Source organism: Salmo salar, chromosome 02 (assembly GCF_965601325.2).
Source record: "Salmo salar chromosome 02, fSalSal1, whole genome shotgun sequence".
Classification (NCBI taxonomy): domain Eukaryota; kingdom Metazoa; phylum Chordata; class Actinopteri; order Salmoniformes; family Salmonidae; genus Salmo; species Salmo salar.
Genome location: NC_138292.1, coordinates 72334671 through 72360719, shown reverse-complemented (window position 1 = coordinate 72360719; position 26049 = coordinate 72334671). Strand labels below are relative to the sequence as shown.

Genomic DNA, 26049 nt, shown 5'->3' with positions numbered 1-26049 from the left:
ATATTTCATTACCGTACTTCGAAGCATGTCAACCGCTGTTTAAAATCAATTTTCTCGTAAAAAAGCGATAATATTCCGACCGGAGTCGTTGAATCCGTTCAGAGACGATAGAATAAAATCATGGTGTCGTATCGTGCACGAGCATGAAGCCCTTTGTCCGCTGATAGACCACTTAGCAAAAGCGCTCGTGTGTTTCAGCCAGGGCTTTGAATTACGTCATTCAGCTTTTTCCCGGGCTCTGAGAGCCCATGGAAGCCGTAGGAAGTGTCACGTAACAGCAGAGATCCTTTGTAATGGATAGAGATAATCAAGAAGGGGAAGAAATGGTCAGACAGGGTACTTCCTGAACAGAATCTTCTCATGTTTTGGCCTGCCAAATGAGTTCTGTTATACTCACAGACACCATTCAAACAGTTTTAGAAACGTTGGAGTGTTTTCTATCCAAAGCTAATAATTATATGCATATTGTAGTTTCTGGGCAGGAGTAATAATCAGATTAAATCGGGTACGTTTTTTATCCGGCCGTGAAAATACTGCCCCCTATCCATAACAGGATAGTAATGCAACCGCTGTGACAGATTTAAAAAAAGCTTCACTGAAAAAGCAATAATCTGATTACGGTGCTCAGACACAAAAACATGCCATACAATATGTCCGCCATGTTGGAGTCAACAATAGTCAGAAATAGCATTATAAAGATTCACTTACCTTTGATGATCTTCATCAGAATGCAATCCCAAGAATCCCAGGTCCACAATTTTTTTTTGTTTTGTTCGATAAAGTCCATCCTTTATGTCCAAATACCTCCTTTTTGTTCGCGCCTTCAGTTCACAAATCCAAATTCAGGACGCGCATGTCAGACGAAAACTCAAAAATTTCCATTACAGTTCGTAGAAACATGTCAAACGATGTATAGAATCAATCTTTAGGATGTTTTTATCGCAAATCCGCAATAAACTTTCAACCGGAGAAATCCTTTGTCTTCAGAAATGCAATGGAACTGAGGTACCTCTCATGTGAAAGTGCATGCCTGAGGCTCATGACCTGCTGGCAGTGTTCTGACTCCAGTAGCTCTTATTCATCATCACTTTACAGTAGAAGCCTCAAACAAGGTTCTAAAGACTGTTGACATCTAGTGGAAGCCTTAGGAAGTGCACAATGACCCCACAGACACTGTAGTTTGAATAGGGAATTAATTGAAGTCCTGCAGACCACTTCCTGTTTGGATTTTTTCTCAGGTTTTTGCCTGCCGTATGAGTTCTGTTATACTCACAGACATCATTCAAACAGTTTTATAAACTTCAGAGTGTTTTCTATCCAAATCTACTAATAATATGCATATCCTAGTTTCTGGGAGTGAGTAGCAGGCAGTTTACTCTGGGCACGTCAGTCATCCAAGCTACTCAATACTGCCACCATCCATAAGAAGTTAAATATTGCAGGTTAGCCTGTCATAAAAAAAGAAAGATTTGAAACGTATTCCACAGTTATTATAATATTGTATGACATCATTGGCTGTCAAGCATGTAAATGTGGCCGCGTTTGACATTGCAGCCGACTTTAAAGGCGAGTCAAGACTGACTGATCTACAAATAATCTGAAGTAGTTATTTATCATGCAAGGTGATTTGTAGATCAGTCAGTCAGTCAGAATTTACCCGTCACACGTCACAGTTTTGATGCTCTTGAACACAGCCTGTTTGAATGAGGAAGGAAGCCATCTCTGAATCAGCATCTTGGTCACTGACATAGAGTTGGATAGAGGGCACAGATTGCATCTTTTCATGATGGCTTCTGTTACAATATCGGCAGCGCAACTGTGTTTAGGAGTAGTATTAATCTATTTTAAAGTAGTCAATTTCTTCTTCTTCAACCTCCATGATTTTAATGACAGTCGATAAACAAACTGGAAGGATGCATACAACGTTATGCCCATGTTTAAACAGCCTTTGTAGCTAGTGTGCCTTTTATCCAACTCTATGGTCTTTCACGACTTCAAAGTTATGTCAACCACAGACCTCATACCTCACAGTCAGTGTCTGTTTCCTCAGACTGACAAATAGTTCATTACAAGACCTCTCTCCCCTTCACTCTGTAAGTAAGCTTGACAATATCTTAAAAAGCTTAAGCTCAGACAGTGTTAGATTATAGTAGATTGTTATGTTTAGGAGTAGTATAACATGAGACACAGTGACGGTGGGTTGTGTTTAGGAGTAGTATTAACATGAGACACAGTGATGGTGGGTTGTGTTTAGGAGTAGTATTAAGATGAGACACAGTGACGGTGGGTTGTGTTTAGGAGTAGTATTAAGATGAGACACAGTGATGGTGGGGTGTGTTTAGGAGTAGTATTAACATGAGACACAATGATGGTGGGTTGTGTTTAGGAGTAGTATTAACATGAGGCACAGTGATGGTGGGTTGTGTTTAGGAGTAGTATTAACATGAGACACAGTGATGGTGGGTTGTTTTAGGAGTAGTATTATCATGAGACACAGTGATGGTGGGTTGTGTTTAGGAGTAGTATTAACATGAGACACAGTGATGGTGGGTTGTGTTTAGGAGTAGTATTAACATGAGACACAGTGATGGTGGGTTGTGTTTAGGAGTAATATTAACATGAGACACAGTGATGGTGGGTTGTGTTTAGGAGTAGTATTAACATGAGACACAGTGATGGTGGGTTGTGTTTAGGAGTAGTATTAACATGAGATACAGTGATGGTGGGTTGTGTTTAGGAGTAGTATTAACATGAGATACAGTGATGGTGGGTTGTGTTTAGGAGTAGAATTAACATGAGACAGTGAGAGTGGGATGTGTTTAGGAGTAGTATTAACATGAGACAGTGATGGTGGGATGTGTTTAGGAGTAGTATTAACATGAGACACAGTGATGGTGGGTTGTGTTTAGGAGTAGTATTAACATGAGACACAGTGATGGTGGGTTGTGTTTAGGAGTAATATTAACATGAGACACAGTGATGGTGGGTTGTGTTTAGGAGTAGTATTAACATGAGATACAGTGATGGATTGTGATTTTGTTGGTTTAGAAGCATACACTCAGTTTCACTTCCCTATTCTACTTTCCTGTCTGTCCTCTCACAGGCCTCCTGAATCATATTAGAAATCTATAGATGCACATTAGACTATACAGAATATGGTCCTCTGTAACTCAGATGGTAGATCATGGCACCTACATCATAATGGGTTTGATTCCCAGGACCAGCCATATGTAAAATATATGCACACGGCTATAAATTGCTTTGGATAGTTGAGTCTTCTAAATGGCATTATTTATGGACAGCAGAATACAACAGACCACACAGTCTAAACAGCAGACTATGGTGATGTTCATTGATGCTTCTGCTAGATAAAACTACTAGCAGTACTGTACAGCAGAGGAGACTGGTGAGTGGATATATTGGAGGATGGACTCATTGTGATGGCTGGAATGACGGCAACACCGTTCATTTTATTCCTATTACTTCCAAAATGAATGAGGACATCAGGAATGGATGGTGCAGTAATGTTGAGATGTCAGTAGGTAGACCTCTAGTCTAGAACACTGGAACCTTCAGTACCACTTTGATGCAGCTGATGAGGAGTGACGGTCATGGGTGTATAAATTAAATGGGTTCTAATTGGATGACATCATGGAACTTTGACCTGTATATACAGAACTCAGAATGGCAAGGCAACACAATAAATTGTTAACGTTATAAATAGTTGTCACAGCGTCCACAGAAGGTGGCGCCCCTCCACGGTTGGGCGGTGCTCGGCGGTCGTCGTCGCCGGCCTACTAGCTGCCACCGATCTACGTTTCTGTGTCTTTTGGTTTTGTCTGTCTAGGTCCGCATCTGTTTGTCTTTTTTGTTTGGGAATTCGTGCGGGATTATTACATGTCATGTTCTGTGTGGTAGTCGGCATTTTGCGCTGCTTCAGCTACGCAGCGTAATTTTTGGATTAGGCATTAGGGTTGCCGGGCTGCGCCCCGTGTGTTTTTATTTTGGAGCTGTCCTGTCTTGTGTTCTGCGCACCCTGCCTTGTGGCGACTTTATTTATCGGTGATTATTAAACATCTGTTCAAACGGACCTCAGTCTCCTGCACTTGACTCTACCCCTTTCCTGCTATCAAGGATAGCTCTGACAATAGTACAGTCAACACATTGTTTACATGGTTCTGTATGTTGTATAAAGATCACATTGGAAATGGACACATTTTTTAAATAAAATAATTGTAGGGCCAGGCTCGTCTTTTTCACAATTTCTGTTAAAATACAGTAACAGCACTTTTCTGACTTGCTGGTCTGGTTGTCATTTATGTTAATGTCTTAATTAAACAGGGAGGACAGTTCTGCATTAGCTACTTGTGTTCTGACTGCTTTTATAATGTGTCAACACTTACTTCTTGTTTTCACTCACTACCAGTCAGTTGACTCACTGTACAAGACCTCTCCCCTTCACTTCACTCTGTAAGTACTCTTGACAATATCTTGAAGTATAGTTTTGGGTTATTTGTTTTTAGTCATAAGTCATATACTTGAGGGTAATGTATCATTTACTTCTTGTTATGTTTTGAGCTGTGTTTTGGTTGTTACATCAGGGCCAGTATTCATAAAGTGTCTCCCCCGGCGTGGGTGATTGTGTGAATGAAACAGTGGATTTATCTGAGGGCCCTTCAGGACCAGACTGATAGGGAGTAGTGTTGACATCTATACTGTGTAGGATGTGTGTTTTAACTTTTCTACATCCATAACAACCAGCTCTCTAGACTTTGATACAGACTCCATGGGCCTTCACTACAGATGCACTCTGTGTGTGTGTGTGTGTGAGTGAGTGAGTGAGTGAGTGAGTGAGTGAGTGAGTGAGTGAGTGAGTGAGTGAGTGAGTGAGTGAGTGAGTGAGTGAGTGAGTGAGTGAGTGAGTGAGTGAGTGAGTGAGTGAGTGTGTGTGTGTGTGTGTGTGTGTGTGTGTGTGTGTGTGTGTGTGTGTGTGTGTGTGTGTGTGTGTGTGTGTGTGTGTGTGTGTGTGTGTGTGTGTGTGTGTGTGGACACAGTGGATTTATCTGAGGGCCCTTCAGGACCAGACTGATAGGGAGTAGTGTTGACATCTATACTGTGTAGGATGTGTTTTAACTTTTCTACATCCATAACAACCAGCTCTCTAGACTTTGATACAGACTCCATGGGCCTTACGGGCCTCCCAACAGATGTTCTCTCTCTCTCTGTGTGTGTGTGTGTGTGTGAGAGAGTGAGTGTGTGTGTGTGTGTGTGTGTGTGTGTGTGTGTGTGTGTGTGTGTGTGTGTGTGTGTGTGTGTGTGTTTGAGTCACTTGCTGTTTAGCCTCACAGCTTGGGGATAGGAGATATCATTGAACCTGGTGGTCAGTCTTTAGGCTGCTGTACAGCTTGACGGATCGTAGAGGATTGAACATTTATCCTCCTATATTTGGGGTTCTGAGAATAAAACAGCTTCAGAACAATCAATGTAGAAATATGTGTTTACAGTACTACACATCTGTTCAATAAGTGATTGTTGTTGTTGATAATGATGATGATGATTATGTAGTTATTCACCAGCTATAGAGTGAGTTGTTGTTTATGTTTCTGAGACTACAGGTTGGGAGATGCAACAATGACCTTGAGAACAGCAGGAAGTATGTTGGTTGTCTTTCTCTGGTCTGTGGCAGGTATGGTGTCATAACTGTTTTCAATTTACAAACATGTCTAAAAGGTTAAGAGCCATAATGTTATTCTGTTGTTCTGTTTGGCGTATCTACTTCTCTTTTTATAGTTGTCTTTCACTCCTCATTCAGAGATGCTTATCTGTGGTTTCCATTCACACTCAACTCAGCAACTATGTCAACAAAATGTGGACCAACATTACTGTTAGTGAGAGCCATTTTTGCTAAATTTCCATTTAATAAATGTTGTGTTGTGTGACTGTGTTTCAGTTGTACTGGGGCAGAATGGCTGGAGTGTGACTTACACCACTCAGAGTATCTGTGTCTTGAAGGGGTCAACAGTGAAGCTGACCTGCTCTTTCAGATATCCCAGAGGTCATAAAGTCACATCAAACTTCTGGTTCACTAAAATGGAGACTGAAGATATAGGTCTGGACCCAGAATATGCAGGTCATGTGGAGTATCATGGGGATAAGGAGAAAGACTGCACCCTGAGAATCACAGACCTGAGAGAGAGAGACTCATCTACGTACAGGTTCAGATTATTAACAGATCAGGAAGGAGGGACATATACTGGAAGTCCTGGAGTCACTCTGTCTGTCACAGGTACAGTAAAAACCTGCTATTATGTTCAATTACAATTAGTTCTGGACAATTGTTGTGGTGTGTATGTATGATAGTCTGTATAACATAGGATTTCTTCCATCTTTGAATTAGAGTGATAAGTCAGTGATAAAGGGATTTACAGTGATTTTGTTTTTTCTCCAGGTCTTCAGGTGAAGGTGACTGATGGACATCAGGATAAGACACTGACCTGTAGCACCACCTGTACTCTGACTGACAACCCCACCTACATCTGGTACAAGAACGGACAACATCTAGATGAGAGCACCTCCCCCCAGTACAAAGACCCAGTCTACAGTAACTATGAAGACAGTTACTCCTGTGCTGTAAAAGGCCATGATGATCTCCACTCTCCTGCAGTGTGTGAGTGTGCATTTAACACATTATACTGTGTGTTGGTTTCACTCTGTCATTTGAGAACTTTTAGCATTTCTAGAAAGAACTGAGAATAGAATCCTGTTGACCTCTTGTTATGTCACTATGTTTCAGGTGTTCAGGGTCAGGACTGCAGCAGAGTAACTTACACCAAGAGGAGAATCTGTGTCTTGAAGGGGTCAACAGTGGACATATCCTGTACTTATGTTGGTTATTCCACCACATCAACATTCTGGTTTAGAAGTGATAAGTCGACCCCTGAAGACCTAACCAGAGACCCAGGGTATACAGGTCGTGTGAAGTACACTGACAAAGAGACATGGAGAAATGAAGGTCCCTCCATTCTGAGAATCTCAGATCTGATAGAGGAGGACTCAGCTGAGTATCGCTTCACTTTTAAAACAAACAGCTTTGAATGGGGTCATAGTTTCCCAGGAACAACTCTGTCTGTCACAGGTAATACTACACTGTATGATACAACTGTATATCATATTGAATTACAGGAGAAAATAAATGAACCATCCTGTTAACACAGAGGTGTATGTGGTTTTATACATATTGTTTCAGGTCTGCAGGTGAAGGTGACTCCTGCTGCAGAGGGACAGAAGACACTGACCTGTATCACCACCTGTACTCTGACTGACAACCCCACCTACATCTGGTACAAGAACGGACAACGTCTAGATGAGCCCACTTCCCAGCAGTACTCTGTCAATAGTTATTATTCAGACAGTTACTCCTGTGCTGTAGAAGGCCATGAGGATCACCACTCTCCTGCAGTGTGTTAGTATGAATGAAACTAGTATTTTATGTAGTATCATTTAGAACCAATAAGAATGGTATTACTTTCTCTATCAATATTCTTAACAATATACATTGGAATGATAAACAGTTTTATAGATGTATGTACATGTATGTCAATATTATTTTAAAATTCAAAATCAACCTGTCCAATACATCTGAAACACTTGAAACTATTCTCATTATCGTTTCAGGAATTGATCAGCTTCATTTTGTTTCAGGTGTTCGGGGTGAGAGCTGTATGAATGTGACTTACACCCATCAGAGTATCTGTGCTTTGAAAGGGTCAACCGTGGACATATCATGCTTTTACACACATCCCAGTTGGCATAACCTCACAGAAGTATCCTGGTTCAACAAATGGGAGTCTGGTGTAACTAAAGACCTGAGCCAGGACTCAGAGTATACAAGTCGTGTGGAATACTATCGACAAACAGAAAAGGACTCCACCCTGAGAATCACAGACCTGAGAGAGAGTGACTCAACTGAGTACAAGTTTAGATTTACAACTGATAAGGCAAGATGGGGGTACAGCTTCCATGGAACAACTCTGACTGTCACCGGTAACAATGCATAACACATTATAAAGTTTTGAAGAGTCATGACGTTAATAATTAACACCAATTCTGAACCATGTACCCTTTTTTTGCTCTCCTTTAATTCAGGTTCTCGGGTGGAGGTGACTCCTGAATGGAGTTCAGAGTCGAAGACACTGTCCTGTAGCACCACCTGTACTCTGAGTAACCCCAACCCCACCTACATCTGGTACAAGAACGGACAACATCTAGATGAGAGCACCTCCCCCCAGTACAAAGACCCAGTCTCCATTAACTATGAAGACAGCTACTCCTGTGCTGTAAAAGGCCATGAGGATCTCCACTCTCCTGCAGTTTGTGAGTGTTTATTTAAGGGACAAATCAAAATTTGTTGGGGGACGAGACGAAATGGGGCTGGTCTCCGAAGTTGAAAATATTTTCACATGACCCTCCTATTGTACTGTAAAATAAATTGAACACCCTCCCCCTCATAGAAATTATGCAAAATAATGTTTACGACCACAAATAAAAAATAACTGTATTTTTAAACGTGAATATCGACTTTGCCACTTCAGCATGCTTTTGTGGCATGGTCGATGCCACGCAGGGCTGTGGGCCCGAAGTTTGACGGTTCCCGACCACTACAGACAAGCTTAACCTGCCTGCCTGTTTCATTACGCTACGATCATATACAAAATATATGCAATGAATTTTCCACCAACAGGTTTCTGTGCCAATGCACCACACAACCAATAAGCAAAGCGTACCAACTTCGGGCACTTAAATATCATGGTTTGTGTTTTCAACACCACAATAAATAGACAATGTAAATCTGGACAAACAGAGAATACATCCCTCCCTACCTTGTAGTCTTAACCAGTATCGAAGGCTTCTCTTGACAATCTCTGAATGTCATTAAACGTTTTGGTGTTTTGTAACAAATGTCTCTTTCCATTCATCAAATGGCTGCTGCACAGTTTGGATTGATTGACTGATTGGTTTTATTTGTCAGTGTCACGTCCTGACCCTTGTAAGAGGTCATTTTCCATAGTAGAGTGGTCAGGGCGTGACAGGTGGTTGTTTTGGGTGGTTTTGGGTTTTCTTTTTATATGTGGGTTTTTTCTAGATTTCTATTTCTATGTTTTGTTTTCTATGTTTTGGCCAGGTATGGTTTCCAATCAGAGGCAGGTGTCAATCGTTGTCTCTGATTGGAAGCCATACTTAGGAAGCCTGTTTTGCCTTTGGGTTTTGTGGGTAGTTGTTTTCCGTTTTGTCTATGTACCTGACGGAACTGTTGGCTGTCGTTTTTGTTATTTTGTTGAAGTGTTATCATTAATAAAGGAAATATGAGCACTTAACACGCTGCGCCTTGGTCCCCTTTCGACGACCCTTGTGACAGTCAGTAAAAAAAATACATACATACACAATATTTTTTTAAGTGACCACGATTGCACAATAAAGTCAGGGACGTATTTCCATTTTGGTCCCTATGTTAAACATAAATACATATATAATTATACTGAACAAAAACAAACGCAACATGCAACAATTTCAAATATTTTACTGAGTTAGGGTTCATATAAAGAAATCAGTCAATTGAAATAAGTAAATTAGGCCCTAATCTATGGATTTCACATAACTGGGCAGGGTCACAGCCATGGGTGGGCTTGAGGGCACAGGCCCACCCACTGGGGAGCCTGGCCCAGCGAATCAGACTGAGTTTTTCACAACAAAAGGGCTTTATAACAGACAGAAATACTCCCCACTTTCATCAGCTGTCTGGGTGGCTGTTCTCAGATGATCCCGCAGGTGAAGAAGCCGGATGTGGAGATCCTGGGCTGAATGTAATAAAACACACAATCCTCCCCAATGCAAAAAATAAATAGATTTATCCCAAATACATCATTGTAAAACTGTATAAACTGTATATCTTTGTCTGTGTTGGTTTCACTTGTAGTAAGAGAACTGTTAGCATTTCTAGAAAGAACTGAGAATATAATCTAGTTGATCTCTTTTTATGTCACTGTGTTTCAGGTGTTCAGGGTCAGAGCTGCAACAGAGTGACTTACACCAAGAGGAGAATCTGTGTCTTGAAGGGGTCAACAGTGGACATATCCTGTACTTATGTTGGTTATTCCACCACATCAACATTCTGGTTTAGAAGTGATAAGTCGACCCCTGAAGACCTAACCAGAGACCCAGGGTATACAGGTCGTGTGAAGTACACTGACAAAGAGACATGGAGAAATGAAGGTCCCTCCATTCTGAGAATCTCAGATCTGATAGAGGAGGACTCAGCTGAGTATCGCTTCACTTTTAAAACAAACAGCTTTGAATGGGGTCATAGTTTCCCAGGAACAACTCTGTCTGTCACAGGTAATACTACACTGTATGATACAACTGTATATCATATTGAATTACAGGAGAAAATATATTAACCATCCTGTTAACACAGAGGTGTATGTGGTTTTATACATATTGTTTCAGGTCTGCAGGTGAAGGTGACTCCTGCTGCAGAGGGACAGAAGACACTGACCTGTAGCACCACCTGTACTCTGACTGACAACCCCACCTACATCTGGTACAAGAACGGACAACGTCTCGATGAGCCCACTTCCCAACAACACTCTAGTAATAACTTAGTAGTGTTGGGTCATTCTGCGGATAGTTACTCCTGTGCTGAAAACACCACGAGGACTTCCCCTCTCCTGCAGTGTGTGAGTATGAATTAAACTAGTATTCTACTTAGCAAGTATCAATCATTTAATATGAATGAGAAGGGTATTACTGCTTTATCTATCAATATTCATCATTACATAGAATTTACAGACAATGTCATAGATGTATGCATGTCTATAGTTAGAATGTTCAGTACCTCAAACACTTGAAGAATAATTTAGTAGACACTCAAGTCCTAAAGTATCTCCAAATGTATTCTTGTTCATGTTTTTTGTAAGTGATAGTTTTAGATAGTCCTCTGACTTTAGATATAATTAATTTTACACATGACGTCATTTGAGGTAGTATACTATAGTCCTAACCCTCTGACAAATTCTGCTTTACTAGATGGTCCAAAGAACACCTCAGTGTCAGTCAGTCCCTCTGGTGAAATAGTGGAGGGCAGTTCAGTGACTCTGACCTGCAGCAGTGATGCCAACCCACCTGTGGACAAATACACCTGGTACAAGAAGAATGTAGCCTCACCAAAAGCATCAGGACAGAGTTACAGCATCACTAACATCAGCTCTGAGGACAGGGGAGAATATTACTGTGAGGCTGAGAATACAATAGCATCTCATAACTCTACAGCTCTGATGATCATTGTAGCAGGTAAAGTTTCATCTTTAATACCTCAATACAAAATTACTTTTCAAGATATATCTTAATAATTATACTTTAGATTTTACACTTTTGTTTATAACTACAGGTTTATTTATAAATCCCCAAATATTAACAAGTATTATATTGATATTCTATTTTATTATTATAATAACGTTCAGTTCATTAGAACATGCTGTGTACTCATATCATCTATATTTTATTATAGGGAAACAGACCTCAGTTATGAATGCAGCTGTAGGAACCATAGTGGTTGTTCTGGTTCTCATCCTCTGTCTCTCTGGACTCATGTGGTTCAGGTGAGTTTTTTGGTTGTTTATTATTTCACTTTAGAAGATTAATTAATTCATTCATTCATTCATTTGTTTACAAAACAGGAAGAAGTCCTCCAATACCACCTCTGACACAAGAGACACAGCAGACAACGGACAGGTGAGTCTGTTGGAATCAGAAGATGACTGTGTTGACTGTGCAGTATTTGTGGGACTTTACACTCCTCATGTTGTCTGTCCTCTCACCCCATCAGGGAGACTCTAGTCCAGTGTATGACAACGTCTCAAGCATGGCCATGAACCCTACTGCAGCACAGACAGCAGCCACAGACAACCAGGATGATGTTCACTACACCAGCGTCCACTTCTCTGGCTCCAAAAACCAGGAAGTGCCTCTATATTCCACCGTCCAACTGCCTCAGCCCCAGAAACAGGATGAGGATGTCCAGTACGCTGCTCTGAAATTCAACCTCCCCAGTGCTGCCACCCAGTGAGCATATTCTGCATGAAGGTCATGCATATGTTGCAGTTTATTGTAGGAGATGTCATCAATAAGCAAAACAGTTGACCCTTAGTGACCACTATGACCCCAAACTATGAACCCAACAACGGACATCGCAGGACAATTACTATGACATGTCTATAATGAGGGAGTGATGTGACGATGATTTTGAGGAACTGTTCTTCTGTTCTAAATGTCACTCTATTCCCTATTTAGTGCACTACTTTAGACAGAGCCCTATAGGGTGCCACCATTTGGGACGCTGTGTTTGTTTTATTTCTGTTTCTCTGCTTCAGACCCGCAGCAGCACAATCAGCTGAGGAGGACTCCTCTGTTCTCTACAGTACAGTCAACAAACCCTGAGCCAAGAAGACCTGAACGCAACAAACTCAGAACCAAGAAGACCCAAACACAACAAACCCAGAACCAAGAAGACCTGAACACAACAAACCCAGAAAGAAGAAGACCTGAACACAACAAACCCAGAACCAAGAAGACCTGAACAGAACAAACCCAGTAACAAGAAGACCTGAACAGAACAAGTTTGACACAAACCTTGTATATCTGGACCTGTATATTTAAACTAAGTGACATAAGGCCTGAGGGGGTGTGGAATATTGACCATTATAAACTGGGTGGTTTGAGCCCTGAATGCTGATTAGCTGAAAGGCATGATATATCAGACCGTATACCATGGGTATTAACATTTGAATTTACATTGGTAACCAGTTTAAAATAAGGCACCTCTGGGTTTGTTGTATGTGGCCAATATACCACGGCTAAGGGCTGTATCCAAGTACTCCACGTTGCTTTGTGCATAAGAACAGCCCTTAGCTGTAATATATTGGCCATATACCACACCTCCTCGGGCCTTATTGCTTACGTTTATAATGGCAATAAGGCACTTCTGGGGTTTGTGGTATATGACCAACATACTGTTCCACGGCTTATTTTAAACTGGTTACCAACATAAATAGAACAGTAAACATATATTTTTATGTCATACACATGGTATATTGTCTGATATACAAAATAGACTTCTGAAATGCTGTTTCAGCCAATCAGCATCCAGGACCCAAACCACTCAGTTTATAATATTATATAATAATATATGCCATTTATTAAACACTTTTATCCAAATTCCGTGTCATTACAGTCATGCATGAATACTTTTTTCATATGGGAAGTCCCAGCAGGAATGGAACCAAAAAGCCATGATGTACAAACTGAGCCACACAAGACTACTCTATTGAAACTTAGAGTAGGAGTTCTGATCTAGGGTCAGTTATGACTTTGAAACTATGATGAATAAGAAAGGGACCTTAACATTTTTTAAATATATTTTTAAGTTGAAAATGTTGTGTTTCTGACATAGGCAACCTTGTGTTCCAGTTATATTTTACAGAGCATTCAGAAAGTATTCAGACCCCTTGACCTTTTCCACATTTTGTGATGTTACAAACTTATTCTCAAATTGATGAAATTGTTTTCTTTCCTCATCAATCTACACACAAAACCCAATAATGATGAGCCAAAAAGGTTTTTAGACAATTTTGCAAATGTATAAATAAAAAAAACTGCAATATCACATTTACATAAGTATTCAGACCCGTTAATTAGTACTTTGTCGAAGCACCATTGGCAGCATTTACAGCCTCGAATTTTCTTGGGTATGACGCTACAAGCTTGGCACACCTATATTTGGGGAGTTCTCCCGTTATCTACAGATCCTCTCAAGCTTGGTCATGTTGGATGGGAACAGATATTTTCAGGTCTCTCCAGAGATGTTCGATCAGGTTCAAGTCCGGGCTCTGGCTAGGCCGCTCAAGGACATTCAGAGATTTCTCCTGAAAGCCACTACTGCGTTGTCTTGGCTGTGTGCTTAGGGTCCTTGTCCTATTGGAAGGTTGAACCTTCGCACCAGTCTGAGGACCTGAGCCATCTGGAGCTGGTTTTCATCAAGGATCTCTCTGTACTTTTCTCCGTTCATCTTTCCCTCGATCCTGACTAGTCTCCCAGTCCCTGCCGCTGAAAAACATCCCCACAGCATAATGCTGCCACCACCATGCTTCACTGTAGGGATGGTGCCAGGTTTCCTCCATTAGTGACGCTTGGCATTCAGGCCAAAGAGTTCAATCTTGGTTTCATCAGACCAGAGAATCTTGTTTCTCATGGTCTGAGAGTCTTTAGGTGCCTTTTGGCAAACTCAAAGCAGGCTTTCATGTGCCATTTACTGAGGAGTGGCTTCCGTCTGGCCACTCTACCATAAAGACCTGATTGGTGGAGTGCTGCAGAGACGGCTGTCCTACTTGAAGGCTCTCCCATCTCCACAGAGGAACTCTGGAGCTCTGACAGAGTGACCATCGGGTTCTTGGTCACTCTAGGAAGAGTCTTGGTGGTTCCAAACTTCTTCTGTTTAAGAATGATGGAGACCACTGTGTTCTTGGACCTTCAAAACTGCAGAAATGTTTTGGTACCCTTCCCCAGATCTGTGCCTCAGCACAATCCTGTCTTGGAGTTCTAGAGACAATTCCTTCGACCTCATGATTTTTCCTCTGACGTGCACTGTCAACTGTGGGACAGTATATAGATAGGTGTGTGCCTTTCCAAATCATGTCCACTCAATTGAATTTACCACAGGTGAGCTCCAATCAAGTTGTAGAAGCATCTCAAGGATGATTCATAGAAACAGGATGCAGCTGAGTTCAATTTCGAGTCTCATAGCAAAAGATCTGATTACTTATCTAGATAGGGTATTTCTGTTTTTTATTTTTAATAAATTTGCAAACCTTTCTAAAGTCCTGTTTTTGCTTTGTCATTATGGGATAGTGTGGTAGATTGAAGATGTATTTTTATTTAATCTATTTTAGAATAACGCTGTAACATTTCAAAATTTGAAAAAAGACAAGGGGTCTGAATACTTTCCGAATGCATTGTATATAATTGTATGTAATGGTCTAGTGTGGGTGTTCTAACACCCACACTAGACCACCTTAGATGGAACAAGTAGTGTGCGACTGTGGATATTGGAACGAGACCATTAACAGTTCAGTGATTTTATACATATACACTGAGTATACCAATCATTAAGAACACATTCCTAATATTGAGTTGCACCCCCCACTATTGCCCTCAGTACAGCCTAAATTCATCAGGGCATGGACTCTACAAGGTGTCAAAAGCGTTCCACAGGAATGCTGGCCCATGTTGACTCCAATGCTTCGTACAGTTGTGTCAAGTTGGCTGGATGTCCTTTGGGTGGTTGACCATTCTTGATACACACAGGAAACTGTTGAGCATGAAAAACCCAGCATCTTTGCAGTTCTTGACACAAACCGGTGCGCCTGGCACCTACTACCATACCCTGTTCAAATGCACTTAAATCTTTTGTTTTACCCATTCACCCTCTGAATGACACACATACACAACCCATATCTCAAGGCTTAAAAATCCTTCTTTAACCTGTCTCCTCCCCTTCATCTACACTGACTGAACTGTTTAACAAGTGACATCAATAAGGGATCATAGCCTTCACCTGGATTCACCTGGTCAGTCTGCCATGGAAAGGTGTTCCTAATGTTTTGTACATTTAGTATTTGTTCCATGGACTAATACATGCATGTTCAGTGTACTAATTAATGTATGTGCAGTGGAATAATACATGTATGTTCAGTGGACTAATACATGTATGTTCAGTGGACTAATACATGTATGTTCAGTGGACTAATAATGTATGTTTAGTGGACTAATACATATATGTTCAGTGGACTAGTAATGTATATTCAGTGGACTAATACATGTCTGTTCAGTGGACTAATACATGTATGTTCAGTGGACTAATACAATTGAAGTTGACTAAAGTGACAATATGAGGAGTACAGAATGACTGAGAGCATCAATGTAAAATGACAATCTGTCTGTATCCTCTCAGCATGTGGGGGAGCTGGGTGTACAAATGACTGTTTTATTATGTCAATCAGTTGTATTCATTCATAATAAAATACAGTTTTATCAAATCAGATGAAGTTTCATTATTAAATGTCATTTTTATCTGTATTTTTATCCGCTGCCACGTGGCGTATATTTACGTTTCCCTCTCTGATTGGATTGTCTGAATTCACTTGTCGAGTGACAATTCAAGAAAAAAAACGACATTGATGAAAGATGTGAATCACTCTACCCTGGCAAAGACATAGACCGTATCTAGGAAAACGATTTAGGCTTTGACTATTTCTCTCTGCCCCTGGCCCCTGGCCCCTACCCTTTCTGTCTGTGTCCCTATTCTCCACCCTTCCCAAAGTGTGTACTAACAACGAATCACCAATCACACACACACAAACACACACACACAAACACAAAGACACACACATGCACACACACACAGAGGCAGTGTTAACTGAGTTGTCTCATTTCTGGTGGAGAGTTCAGACCCTGTGAAGAGGAAGGGAGTCTCACTAACAGGTGACATTAACACAATTGTCTCAGAATTATTATTTCTATTCACTGGAATGAATATGTGTGTTCTCCTCCAGAGAAGGGTATTCAGTTGTTTAAGCAGGGCCAGTACTCTCAGGCTGTGGACATGTTCTCTGAGGCTATCCACTGTAACCCCAAAGTCCACAGGTACACAACACCTTAAAGCTTAACCTCTAACCTATGACCCAAAACACCACAGGTACACAACACAAAATTCCACTATACTCCCACCAAACTCTCTCTCTCTATCGATCTCTGTCGCTCTCTCGCTCACTCTCTTTCCATCTCTCCCCACTCTCTCTCTCTCCCTTTTCTTTCTTTCTTTCTCTCCCTTCCTTGCCTTTCTCTCTTTTCCTTTTCTCTCTCTCTCTCTCTCTGGTTCTTTGGGAATAATTGATACAGCTACGGGTGTTTGGAGATCTACTCCTCTGACTTATCAGATGCTCAGAAGTCCATCCAGCTTGCTCCTGATTGGCCAAAGGGATACTTCCACAAAGGGAGTGTACTAACAGGTTTGAAGGTCACTCTCTGAGCTTTCTACTGTAAATGTGGACATTGATCTGTGTGTGTGTGTGTGTTTGTCTGTCAGAAATCTGACTCTCTCTCCATCTCCCCCCTCCTCCCTCCCTCCTCCCCTCTTCTCTCCAGCGGTATGGTGAGGCAGACAGGGCAACATTGGAGGCTCCTCAGAATTTCATAAAAATGTAATGTTTTAAACATTTGAAAAGTTATCCTTTTAACATAAAAATGTCAACAAATAAATGATTAAAACATACTGTTTTGCAATGTAGATCTATAGTAGCCTCAACAGCACTCTGTAGGTTAGCACCATGGAGTAGCTGGAGGACAGCTAGCTTCCGTCCTCCTCTGGGTATATTGATTTCAATACAAAAGAATTAGGAGATTCATGTTTCTTACTCCCTTTCATAGACTTACACATTAATTATGACAACTTTCGGACGATGTCCTCCAACCTATTAGAGCTCTTGCAGCATGAACTGACATGTTTTCCACCCAAACAAAGGATCAGAGAATGAATCTAGTACTGAATGCATAAGCTACAGCTAGATAGCACTGCAGTGCACACAATGTGGTGAGTAGTTGACTCAGAGAGAGAGAAAGACAATAGTTGAACAGTTTTGAACAAACACAGTACTTCCAAAATGAAGGAGAAGCAAGAGAGAGATAGAAAGAGATATTATGTTAAAAAAAAATCACTTTCACTTACTTAGCTAGCAAATGCAGCTATCTAGTTTCGCCTATTCAAACACCCTGCTCAAACAGAGGGATGCTATGTTAGCTCGCTGGCTATGACTATCCAACAAAACACTGGAACTCTTACAAGTCAAGGTAAGCTTTTAGTTTTACTAATTTATTGCCACCGGGGCTCGCCGGTGTAACTGCTTACTACTGACTGTAAACTGTAACGTTACCTCATGATTATAGCGGGTTTACTAGCGCTTTAGTTCTATTAGCTATTCTGACTATGACGTTACTTTAGCTAATATGGTGACAACGATATAGGGTGTGTGTAGTGGTTTGGCTTGGAAAGGTTTTTTCGCCTGGTCACGTCAGCTGATGTGTTGTGCATTGCTACTATAACAACCTCCACTCTTCTGGGAAGGCTTTCCACTAGATGTTGGAACATTAGTGAGGGGACTTGTTTCCATTCAGCCACAAGAGCATTAGTGAGGTTGGGCACTGATGTTGGGCGATTATGCCTGGCTTGCAGTCTGCGTTCCAATTCATCCCAAAGGTTTTGATGGGTTTGAGGTCTGGGCTCTGGAGGCCATTCAAGATCTTCCACACTGATCTCAACAAACCATTTCTGTATGGACCTTGCTTTGTACACGGGGGCATTGTCATGCTGAAACAGGAAAGTGTCTTCCCCAAACTGTTGCCAATAAGTTTGAAGCACAGAATCGTATAGAATGTCATTGTATGCTGCAGCGTTAAGATCTCTCTTCACTGGAACTAAGGGATCTAGCCTGAACCATGAAAAAGATCCCCGCCAAACCCAGATTCATCTGTCTGACTGCCAGGTGGTGAAGCATGATTCATCACTCCAGAGAACGCGTTTCCACTGCTCCAGAGTCCAATGATGGCAAGCTTTACACTACTCCAACCGACGCTTGGCATTGCGCATGGTGATCTTAAGCTTGTGTGCGGCTGCTCGGCCATGGAATCCCATTTCATGAAGCTCCCGGCAAACAGTTCTTGTGCTGATATTGCTTCCTGCAGCAGTTCGGAACTCGGTAGTGAGTGTTGCAGCCGAAGACATACAATTATTATTACACGGTTGGCACTTCAGCTCTCGGCGGTCTTGTGTGGCCTACCACTTTGTGGCTGAGCCGTTGTTGCTCCTAGACGTTACCACTTCATAATAACAGCATTTACAGTTGACCAGGGCAGCTCTAGCAGGTCAGAAATTTGACAAACTTACTTGTTGTAAAGGTGGCATCCTATGAAGGTGCCACATTGAAAGTCACTGAGCTCTTCAGAAAGGCCATTCTACTGCCAATGTTTGTTGATGGAGATTGCTCGATTTTATACATATGTCAGTAATGGGTGTGTTATGGCCTAATCCACTAATTTGAAGGGGTGTTCACGTACTTTTGAATATATAGTGTCCTGAGCTTTGTTATATCTCCTAGATATAGGACAGTCACTTCAAAACCTTAGTTAGACTTAGTCTTTTTTTGCCATTTATGAATGTGCTATTTAATATGGGCTATAGCATTAAAGGACACATTCAATATATTATCAAATCATTTTAAAGTATTTTTTTTTTTACCTAAAGGTATTATAAAAGTATTTTCCCCTACAGGGGATAAATAAATGATACTTTTCTATTGAGGTACAATTGAATATGGGGCATGTTCCAGGCAGACTATATTGCAGTCACCTGCCTGCTCTCACTGTAAGGCGTGGGTGTTTGCTGACGAGGAATCAAGTGCAGGAACCAGCGATTCAGGGTATTTGCTTTAATAGGCACAATGGCTAAACGACAAGCCAACCCAAACAGCGCACAGAGCGCACTACCAAACAAAGTGCCCCAAACACAAGGGACAATCCCGCACAAAGAAAAGGTGGACCAGCTAATATAAATAGCCCCGCTAATCACCCCCACTCAGAACAGGTGCACACAATTACAAACAGGGGAAAAACAAAAATGGAATCAGTGGCAGCTAATAAGCCGGTGACGACGACCGCCGAGCGCCACCCGAGCAGGAGGGGGCGCCACCATCGGTGGGAATCGTGACACTCACAAACATTAGTCCTTCACCTTAAAACAATTCCATATGTCAGCTAGTAGAACCCTCCCAAACGGCTTAGACTTTTAGAGGTTCAGAATCCTAGTGTCAGAGGGAGCAATGTCCAGTACCTAGACACACAAATCAAATTGTATTAGTCACATGCGCCGAATACAACAGGTGAAGACCTTACTGTAAAATGGTTAATGACAAGCCCTTAAGCAACAATGCAGTTGTTTTTATGTAAGAAAATAATACCTTTTTTATTAATGAAATGCAACTAAAAAAGATCACACAATAAAATAACATTAACGAAGCAGCAATAACCAATTACATGAAAGATTATTCATTGTCATAAAAAAAACACGCATCATGCAGACACAATGGGACACAATAATCCCAGACAGACAGACTTAGCTATATACATGTCAGGGTTGACTTTGGGTCCATTGTTCTGAAGATCAGTGAGCTGAAGACACCTCTTTCACACAAGCACACACTGGAAATTCAGAGCAGTTTCCCTTGGCCTTGGCATAATGACAGCTCACTGTTGTCTGTTGTTTCTAGCTAGCTAACATTGGTAAATAAAAGTTAGCTAACTAACTAGCTTACTAGCTCAGTGTGGGGTCTTGCTGTAATTCAGCGGCAGCGCATCATATTGTTCACAATCCAGTCCACAATGCACAAAACTACATCTGTTCTGGAACCTTCAGTACCAGCTGATGAAGAGTGATGGGAATGGGTCATATTTTGTCTCTTGTAAAACATGTAGGCGCACTCCTCAAATAAAGAAATGCAACTACAGTATGCTGACTTTAGACCATTTTCTATTTAGATACAGTAACATCCCTTATGTCACATGCTGTTCATGCATGTTAATGCCCTGACTAGGCTACTTTAAAACGTGTCAACCACAGAACTCACACTTAGGCCACGCCTACTTCTACTAATACTTACAGTAGACTACTTCTTGTTACCACGCAGTGACAGTAAGTTGACTAACTGTTCAAGACCTCTCTCCTTCATTTCACTCTGTAAGTACGCTTGACGATATCTTGGAATATAGTTTTAGTTATGATGTATTTAGCCATACATCACATGACTTACTGTATCTTTGTACTTGTTGGTTTATATTGAACTGTGTTTTGGTTGTTACATCAGGGCCTGTATTCATAAAGTGTCTCAGACGGTCCATATAATTATGATCTAATGGACTGTGGTTTCATGTGTTTAGTTTAGCTCAGTTTATTCAATTGCATGTTTAATACGTGATCAGTAGAGTATGCCAGTAATAGACGGATCTCAATTCAATGTTCACTGTCAAAGTATAACAGGGTCAAGTATAACTGTGTGTTTGTGCATGTGTGGTGTGTTTGTATTAATCTGATAGTGGTATGTACAGCCACGACCAAAATGATTGGCACCCTTGACAAATACTGAGCTATATTGTATGCTACAAAAGATGGGATGTACATTGTACATGTGGTTTCACATAAAGACGTGTGCTTGCTATTTTAAGAGCTCTCAGAGCAACAGATATAGATACATATATTATATTTAAGATATAGCAATAGATTGTTGTGGAGACATTTTGAAAATGGCCTGAAGTAAGAGTGACAGTAAGATTGATTGATTGGATGCTTCGTAAGCGCTTTAGGAGTAGTATTAACATGAGACACAGTGATGGTGGGTTATGTTTAGGAGTAGTATTAACATGAGACAGTGACGGTGGGTTGTGTTTAGGAGTAGAATTAACATGAGACACAGTGATGGTGGGTTGTGTTTAGGAGTAGTATTAACATGAGACAGTGACGGTGGGTTGTGTTTAGGAGTAGTATTAACATGAGACACAGTGATGGTGGGTTGTGTTTAGAAGTAGTATTAACATGAGACACAGTGATGGTGGGTTGTGTTTAGGAGTAGAATTAACATGAGACACAGTGATGGTGGGTTGTGTTTAGAAGTAGTATTAACATGAGACACAGTGATGGTGGGTTGTGTTTAGGAGTAGAATTAACATGAGACACAGTGATGGTAGGTTGTGTTTAGGAGTAGTATTAACATGAGACACAGTGATGGTGGGTTGTGTTTAGGAGTAGTATTAAAATGAGACGCAGTAATGATGGGTTGTGTTTAGGAGTAGTATTAACATGAGACACAGTGACGGTGGGTTGTGTTTAGGAGTAGTATTAACATGAGACACAGTGATGGTGGGTTGTGTTTAGGAGTAGTATTAACATGAGACACAGTGATGGTGGGTTGTGTTTAGGAGTAGTATTAACATGAGACACAGTGATGGTGGGTTGTGTTTAGGAGTAGTATTAACATGAGACACAGTGATGGTGGGTTGTGTTTAGGAGTAGTATTAACATGAGACACAGTGATGGTGGGTTGTATTTAGGAGTAGTATTAAAAAGAGACGCAGTGATGGTGGGTTGTGTTTAGGAGTAGTATTAACATGAGACACAGTGATGGTGGGTTGTGTTTAGGAGTAGTATTAACATGAGACACAGTGATGGTGGGTTGTGTTTAGGAGTAGTATTAACATGAGACGCAGTGATGGTGGTTTGTGGTTTCGTTTGTTTAGATGCACACACTGACTGTCAACTTCCTGTTCTGCTTTCCTGTCTGTCCTCTCACAGGCCTCCTGAATCATATCAGAAATCTGTATATACACATTAGACTATACAGAATATGGTTCTCTGTAACTCAGTTGGTAGAACATGGCACCTGCAACGTAATAGGTTTTGTTCACAGGACCACCCATATGTAAAATATATGCACATGACTGTAAATTGCTTTGGATAGTTGAGTCTTATAAATGGCATTATTTATGGACAGCAGACTACAATAGACTACACAGTCAATACAGCAGGCTATGGTGATGTTAAATGATGCCTCTGCTAGATAAAGCTACTGCCAGTACTGTACAACAGGCTGGTGAGTGGATAAATTGGAGGATGGACTCATTGCAATGGCATGAAGGAACACTAACCTATCATTTTATTAATTGTACTGCCCAAATGAATGAGGATTGGAGGCTGCAGTAATGTTGAGATGCCAGTAGGGAAAGCGCTAGTCTAGAACACTGGAACCTTTCAGCAGCACTTTGATGCAGATGATGAGGAGGGATGGGAACGGGTCAGATTTTAATTATTAAAAAAATATAGGCCCATTCCTTAGAAGAATAAGAAATGCAAACATTTTCTGACATGTTGTTTATGCATGTCAGTGTCCTAACGTCCTGACTAGGCTACTTTTAAAATGTGTCTCACACTTACAAATCAAATCAAATGTTATTAGTCACATGCGCCGAATACAACAGGTGTAGACCTTACAGTGATATTCTTACTTACAAGCCCCTAACCAACAGTGCAGTTTAAAAAATACGGATTAGAATGAGATAAAAGTAACAAGTAATTAAAGAGCAGCAGTAAAAAATAACAATATATACAGGGGGGTGCCGGTACAGAGTCAATGTGCGGGGGCAACGGTTAGTTGAGGTAGTATGTACATGTAGGTAGAGTTATTAAAGTGACTAAGCATAGATGACAACAGAGAGTGGCAGTGGTGCGGAGGGGGGAGGGGGGGGGGGCAATGCAAATAGTCTGGGTAGCCATTTGACTTTATGTTCAGGAGTTATGGCTTGGGGGTAGAAGCTGTTTAGAACCCTCTTGGACCTAGACTTAGCGCTCCAGTACCTCTTGCCGTGCAGTAACAGAGAGAACAGTCTATGACTAGGGTGGCTGGAGTCTTTGACAATTTTTAGGGCCTTCTTCTGACACCGCCTGGCATAGAGGTCCTGGATGGCTGGAAGCTTTGTCCCAGTGATGTACTGGGCCGTTCGCACTACCCTCTATAGTGCCTTGCGGTCAGAGGCCGAGCAGTTGCCATACCAGGCAGTGATGCAACCAGTCAGGATGCTCTCGATGGTGCAGCTGTAGAACCTTTGAGGATCTGTGGACCCATGTCAAATCTTTTCAGTCTCCTGAGGGGGAATAGGTTTTGTCATGCCCGCGTCACGACTGTCTTGGTGTACTTGGACCATGTTAGTTTGTTGGTGATGTGGACACCAAGGAACTTGAGCTCTCAATCTGCTCCACTGCAGCCCTGTCGATGAGAATGTGGGCGTGCTCGGTCCTCTTTTTCCTGTAGTCCACAATCATCTCCTTTGTCTTGATAACGTTGAGGGAGAAGTTGTTGTCCTGGCACCACACTGCCAGGTATCTGACCTCCTCCCTATACCCTTTCTCGTTGTTGTCGGTAATCAGGCCTACCACTGTTGTGTCATCGGCAAATTTAATGATGGTGTTGGAGTCGTGCCTGGCCGTGCAGTCATAAGTGAACAGTGTGGAGTGGGTCTAGGAGTGGGTCTAGGGTTTCTGGGATGATGGTGTGAGCCATGACCAGCCTTTCAAAGAAATTAATGGCTACAGACGTGAGTGCTACGGGTCTGTAGTCATTTAGGCACAGGCACTTGGTGGTCTGCTTAAAACATGTTGGTATTACAGACTCGGACAGGGAGAGGTTGAAAATGTCAGTGAAGACACTTGCTAGTTGGTCAGCGCATGCTCAGAGTACACGTCCTGGTAATCCGTCAGGCCCTGTGGCCTTGTGAATGTTGATGTGTCTAAAGGTCTTACTCATGCCAGCTGCGGAGAGCGTGATCACACAGTCGTCCGGAACAGCTGGTGCTCTCATGCATGTTTCAGTGTTATTTGCCTCGAAGCGAGCATAGAAGTAGTTTAGCTCGTCTGGTAGGCTCGTGTCACTGGCCAGCTCTCGGCTGTGCTTCCCTTTGCAGTCTGTAATGGTTTGCAAGCCCTGCCACATCCAATGAGCGTCAGAGCCGGTGTAGTACGACTCAATCTTTGTCCTGTATTGATGCTTTGCCTGTTTGATGGTTCGTCAGAAGGCACAGCGGGATTTCTTATAAGCTTCCAGGTTAGAGTCTCGTTCCTTGAAAGTGGCAGCTCTAGTCTTTACCTCAGAGCGGATGCTGCCTGTAATCCATGGCTGCTGGTTGGGGTATGTACGTACGGTCACTGTGGGGACGACGTCATCGATACACTTATTGATGAAGCCAATGACAGATGTAGTGTACTCCTCAATGCTATTGGAGGAATCCCGGAACATATTCCAGTCTGTGCTAGCAAAACAGTCCTGTTGCTTTGCATCTGCTTCAACACTTTTTTATTGATCTAGTCACTGGTGCTTCTTGCTTTAATTTTTGCTTGTAAGCAGGAATCAGAGGGATGGAATTATAGTTAGATTTGCTAAATGGAGGGTGAGGGAGAACTTTGTATGTGTCTCTGTGTGTGGAGTATTGGTGGTCCAGAGTTCTTTTCCCTCTGGTTGCACATTTAACATGCTGATAGAAATTTGGTAAAATGTATTTAATTTTCCCTGTGTTAAAGTCCTCGGCTACTAGGAGCGCCGCCTAGGAGCGTTTTCTTGTTTGCTTATGGCGGAATACAGCTCCTTCAATTCTGTCTTAGTGCCAACCTCTGACTGAGGTGGTATGTAAACAGCTAAGAAGAATACAGATGAGAACTCTCTCGGTAGGTAATGTGGTCTACAGCTTATCATGATATACTCAACCTCAGGTGAGCAATAGCTTGAGAATTCCTTAGATATAGTTGTCATGACGTTGCCCTCTTTGAGTACAGGGAGGACAGTTGACCCCCTCCCCCTTGCACCATCCCCCAACCTACCTACCTCCCCCACCCAGGCCCTGTGTGAAGGGGTGGTCAAATTCTAGAGGAGAATCTCTTGCCACATGGCCCAGTTGAGACACAGAGGGGTTTCATAGAGAAACACAGGAAATTCTTCCAACTCGCAGAATTGGGGAACCGAACGACATTTATGTTCTGGAGAAGGTATAAAAGATTGGTGAAGAATCCAGCTACGAACTGGTCCGCTTGGTACAATTTTGTGATACTCAGAAGAGACAATATAGCCATATTACCATAAAACTGTTTATATAATAGCCTCAGCTATGGGACTTGCATCCAAATGGTTGTATAAAATGTATTAATAAGGATAAAGCTATTTGGAATACGTTGAGATGCCATGTACTGATGTTAACCTGTTGGGGATAGGGGGCAGTATTTGCACGGCCGGATAAAAAAGGTACCCGATTTAATCTGGTTACTACTCCTGCCCAGTAACTAGAATATGCATATAATTG

At 41.7% G+C, this 26049-nt stretch overlaps 3 protein-coding genes across 3 annotated transcripts; all 3 read left to right on the top strand.

The window, feature by feature from the left end:
- The first annotated feature begins 1895 nt into the window (after positions 1-1895).
- On the top strand, positions 1896-7467 carry LOC106593077 (uncharacterized). The gene is made up of 7 exons (XM_082969440.1): positions 1896-2093; positions 4427-4470; positions 5609-5686; positions 5951-6286; positions 6449-6667; positions 6794-7135; positions 7247-7467. Exons 3-7 carry the CDS (start codon positions 5632-5634, stop codon positions 7465-7467), a joined length of 1173 nt encoding a protein of 390 aa, XP_082825566.1. The 5' UTR covers positions 1896-2093; positions 4427-4470; positions 5609-5631.
- On the top strand, positions 6800-11277 carry LOC106595313 (uncharacterized). The gene is made up of 6 exons (XM_082966628.1): positions 6800-7462; positions 7702-8043; positions 8146-8373; positions 10051-10392; positions 10504-10733; positions 11083-11277. Exons 2-6 carry the CDS (start codon positions 7722-7724, stop codon positions 11128-11130), a joined length of 1170 nt encoding a protein of 389 aa, XP_082822754.1. The 5' UTR covers positions 6800-7462; positions 7702-7721; the 3' UTR covers positions 11131-11277.
- Positions 11128-16081, top strand: LOC106598058 (uncharacterized). The gene is made up of 5 exons (XM_045708916.2): positions 11128-11346; positions 11564-11654; positions 11733-11787; positions 11882-12117; positions 12426-16081. Exons 1-5 carry the CDS (start codon positions 11331-11333, stop codon positions 12490-12492), a joined length of 465 nt encoding a protein of 154 aa, XP_045564872.2. The 5' UTR covers positions 11128-11330; the 3' UTR covers positions 12493-16081.
- The last annotated feature ends 9968 nt before the right edge of the window (positions 16082-26049 follow it).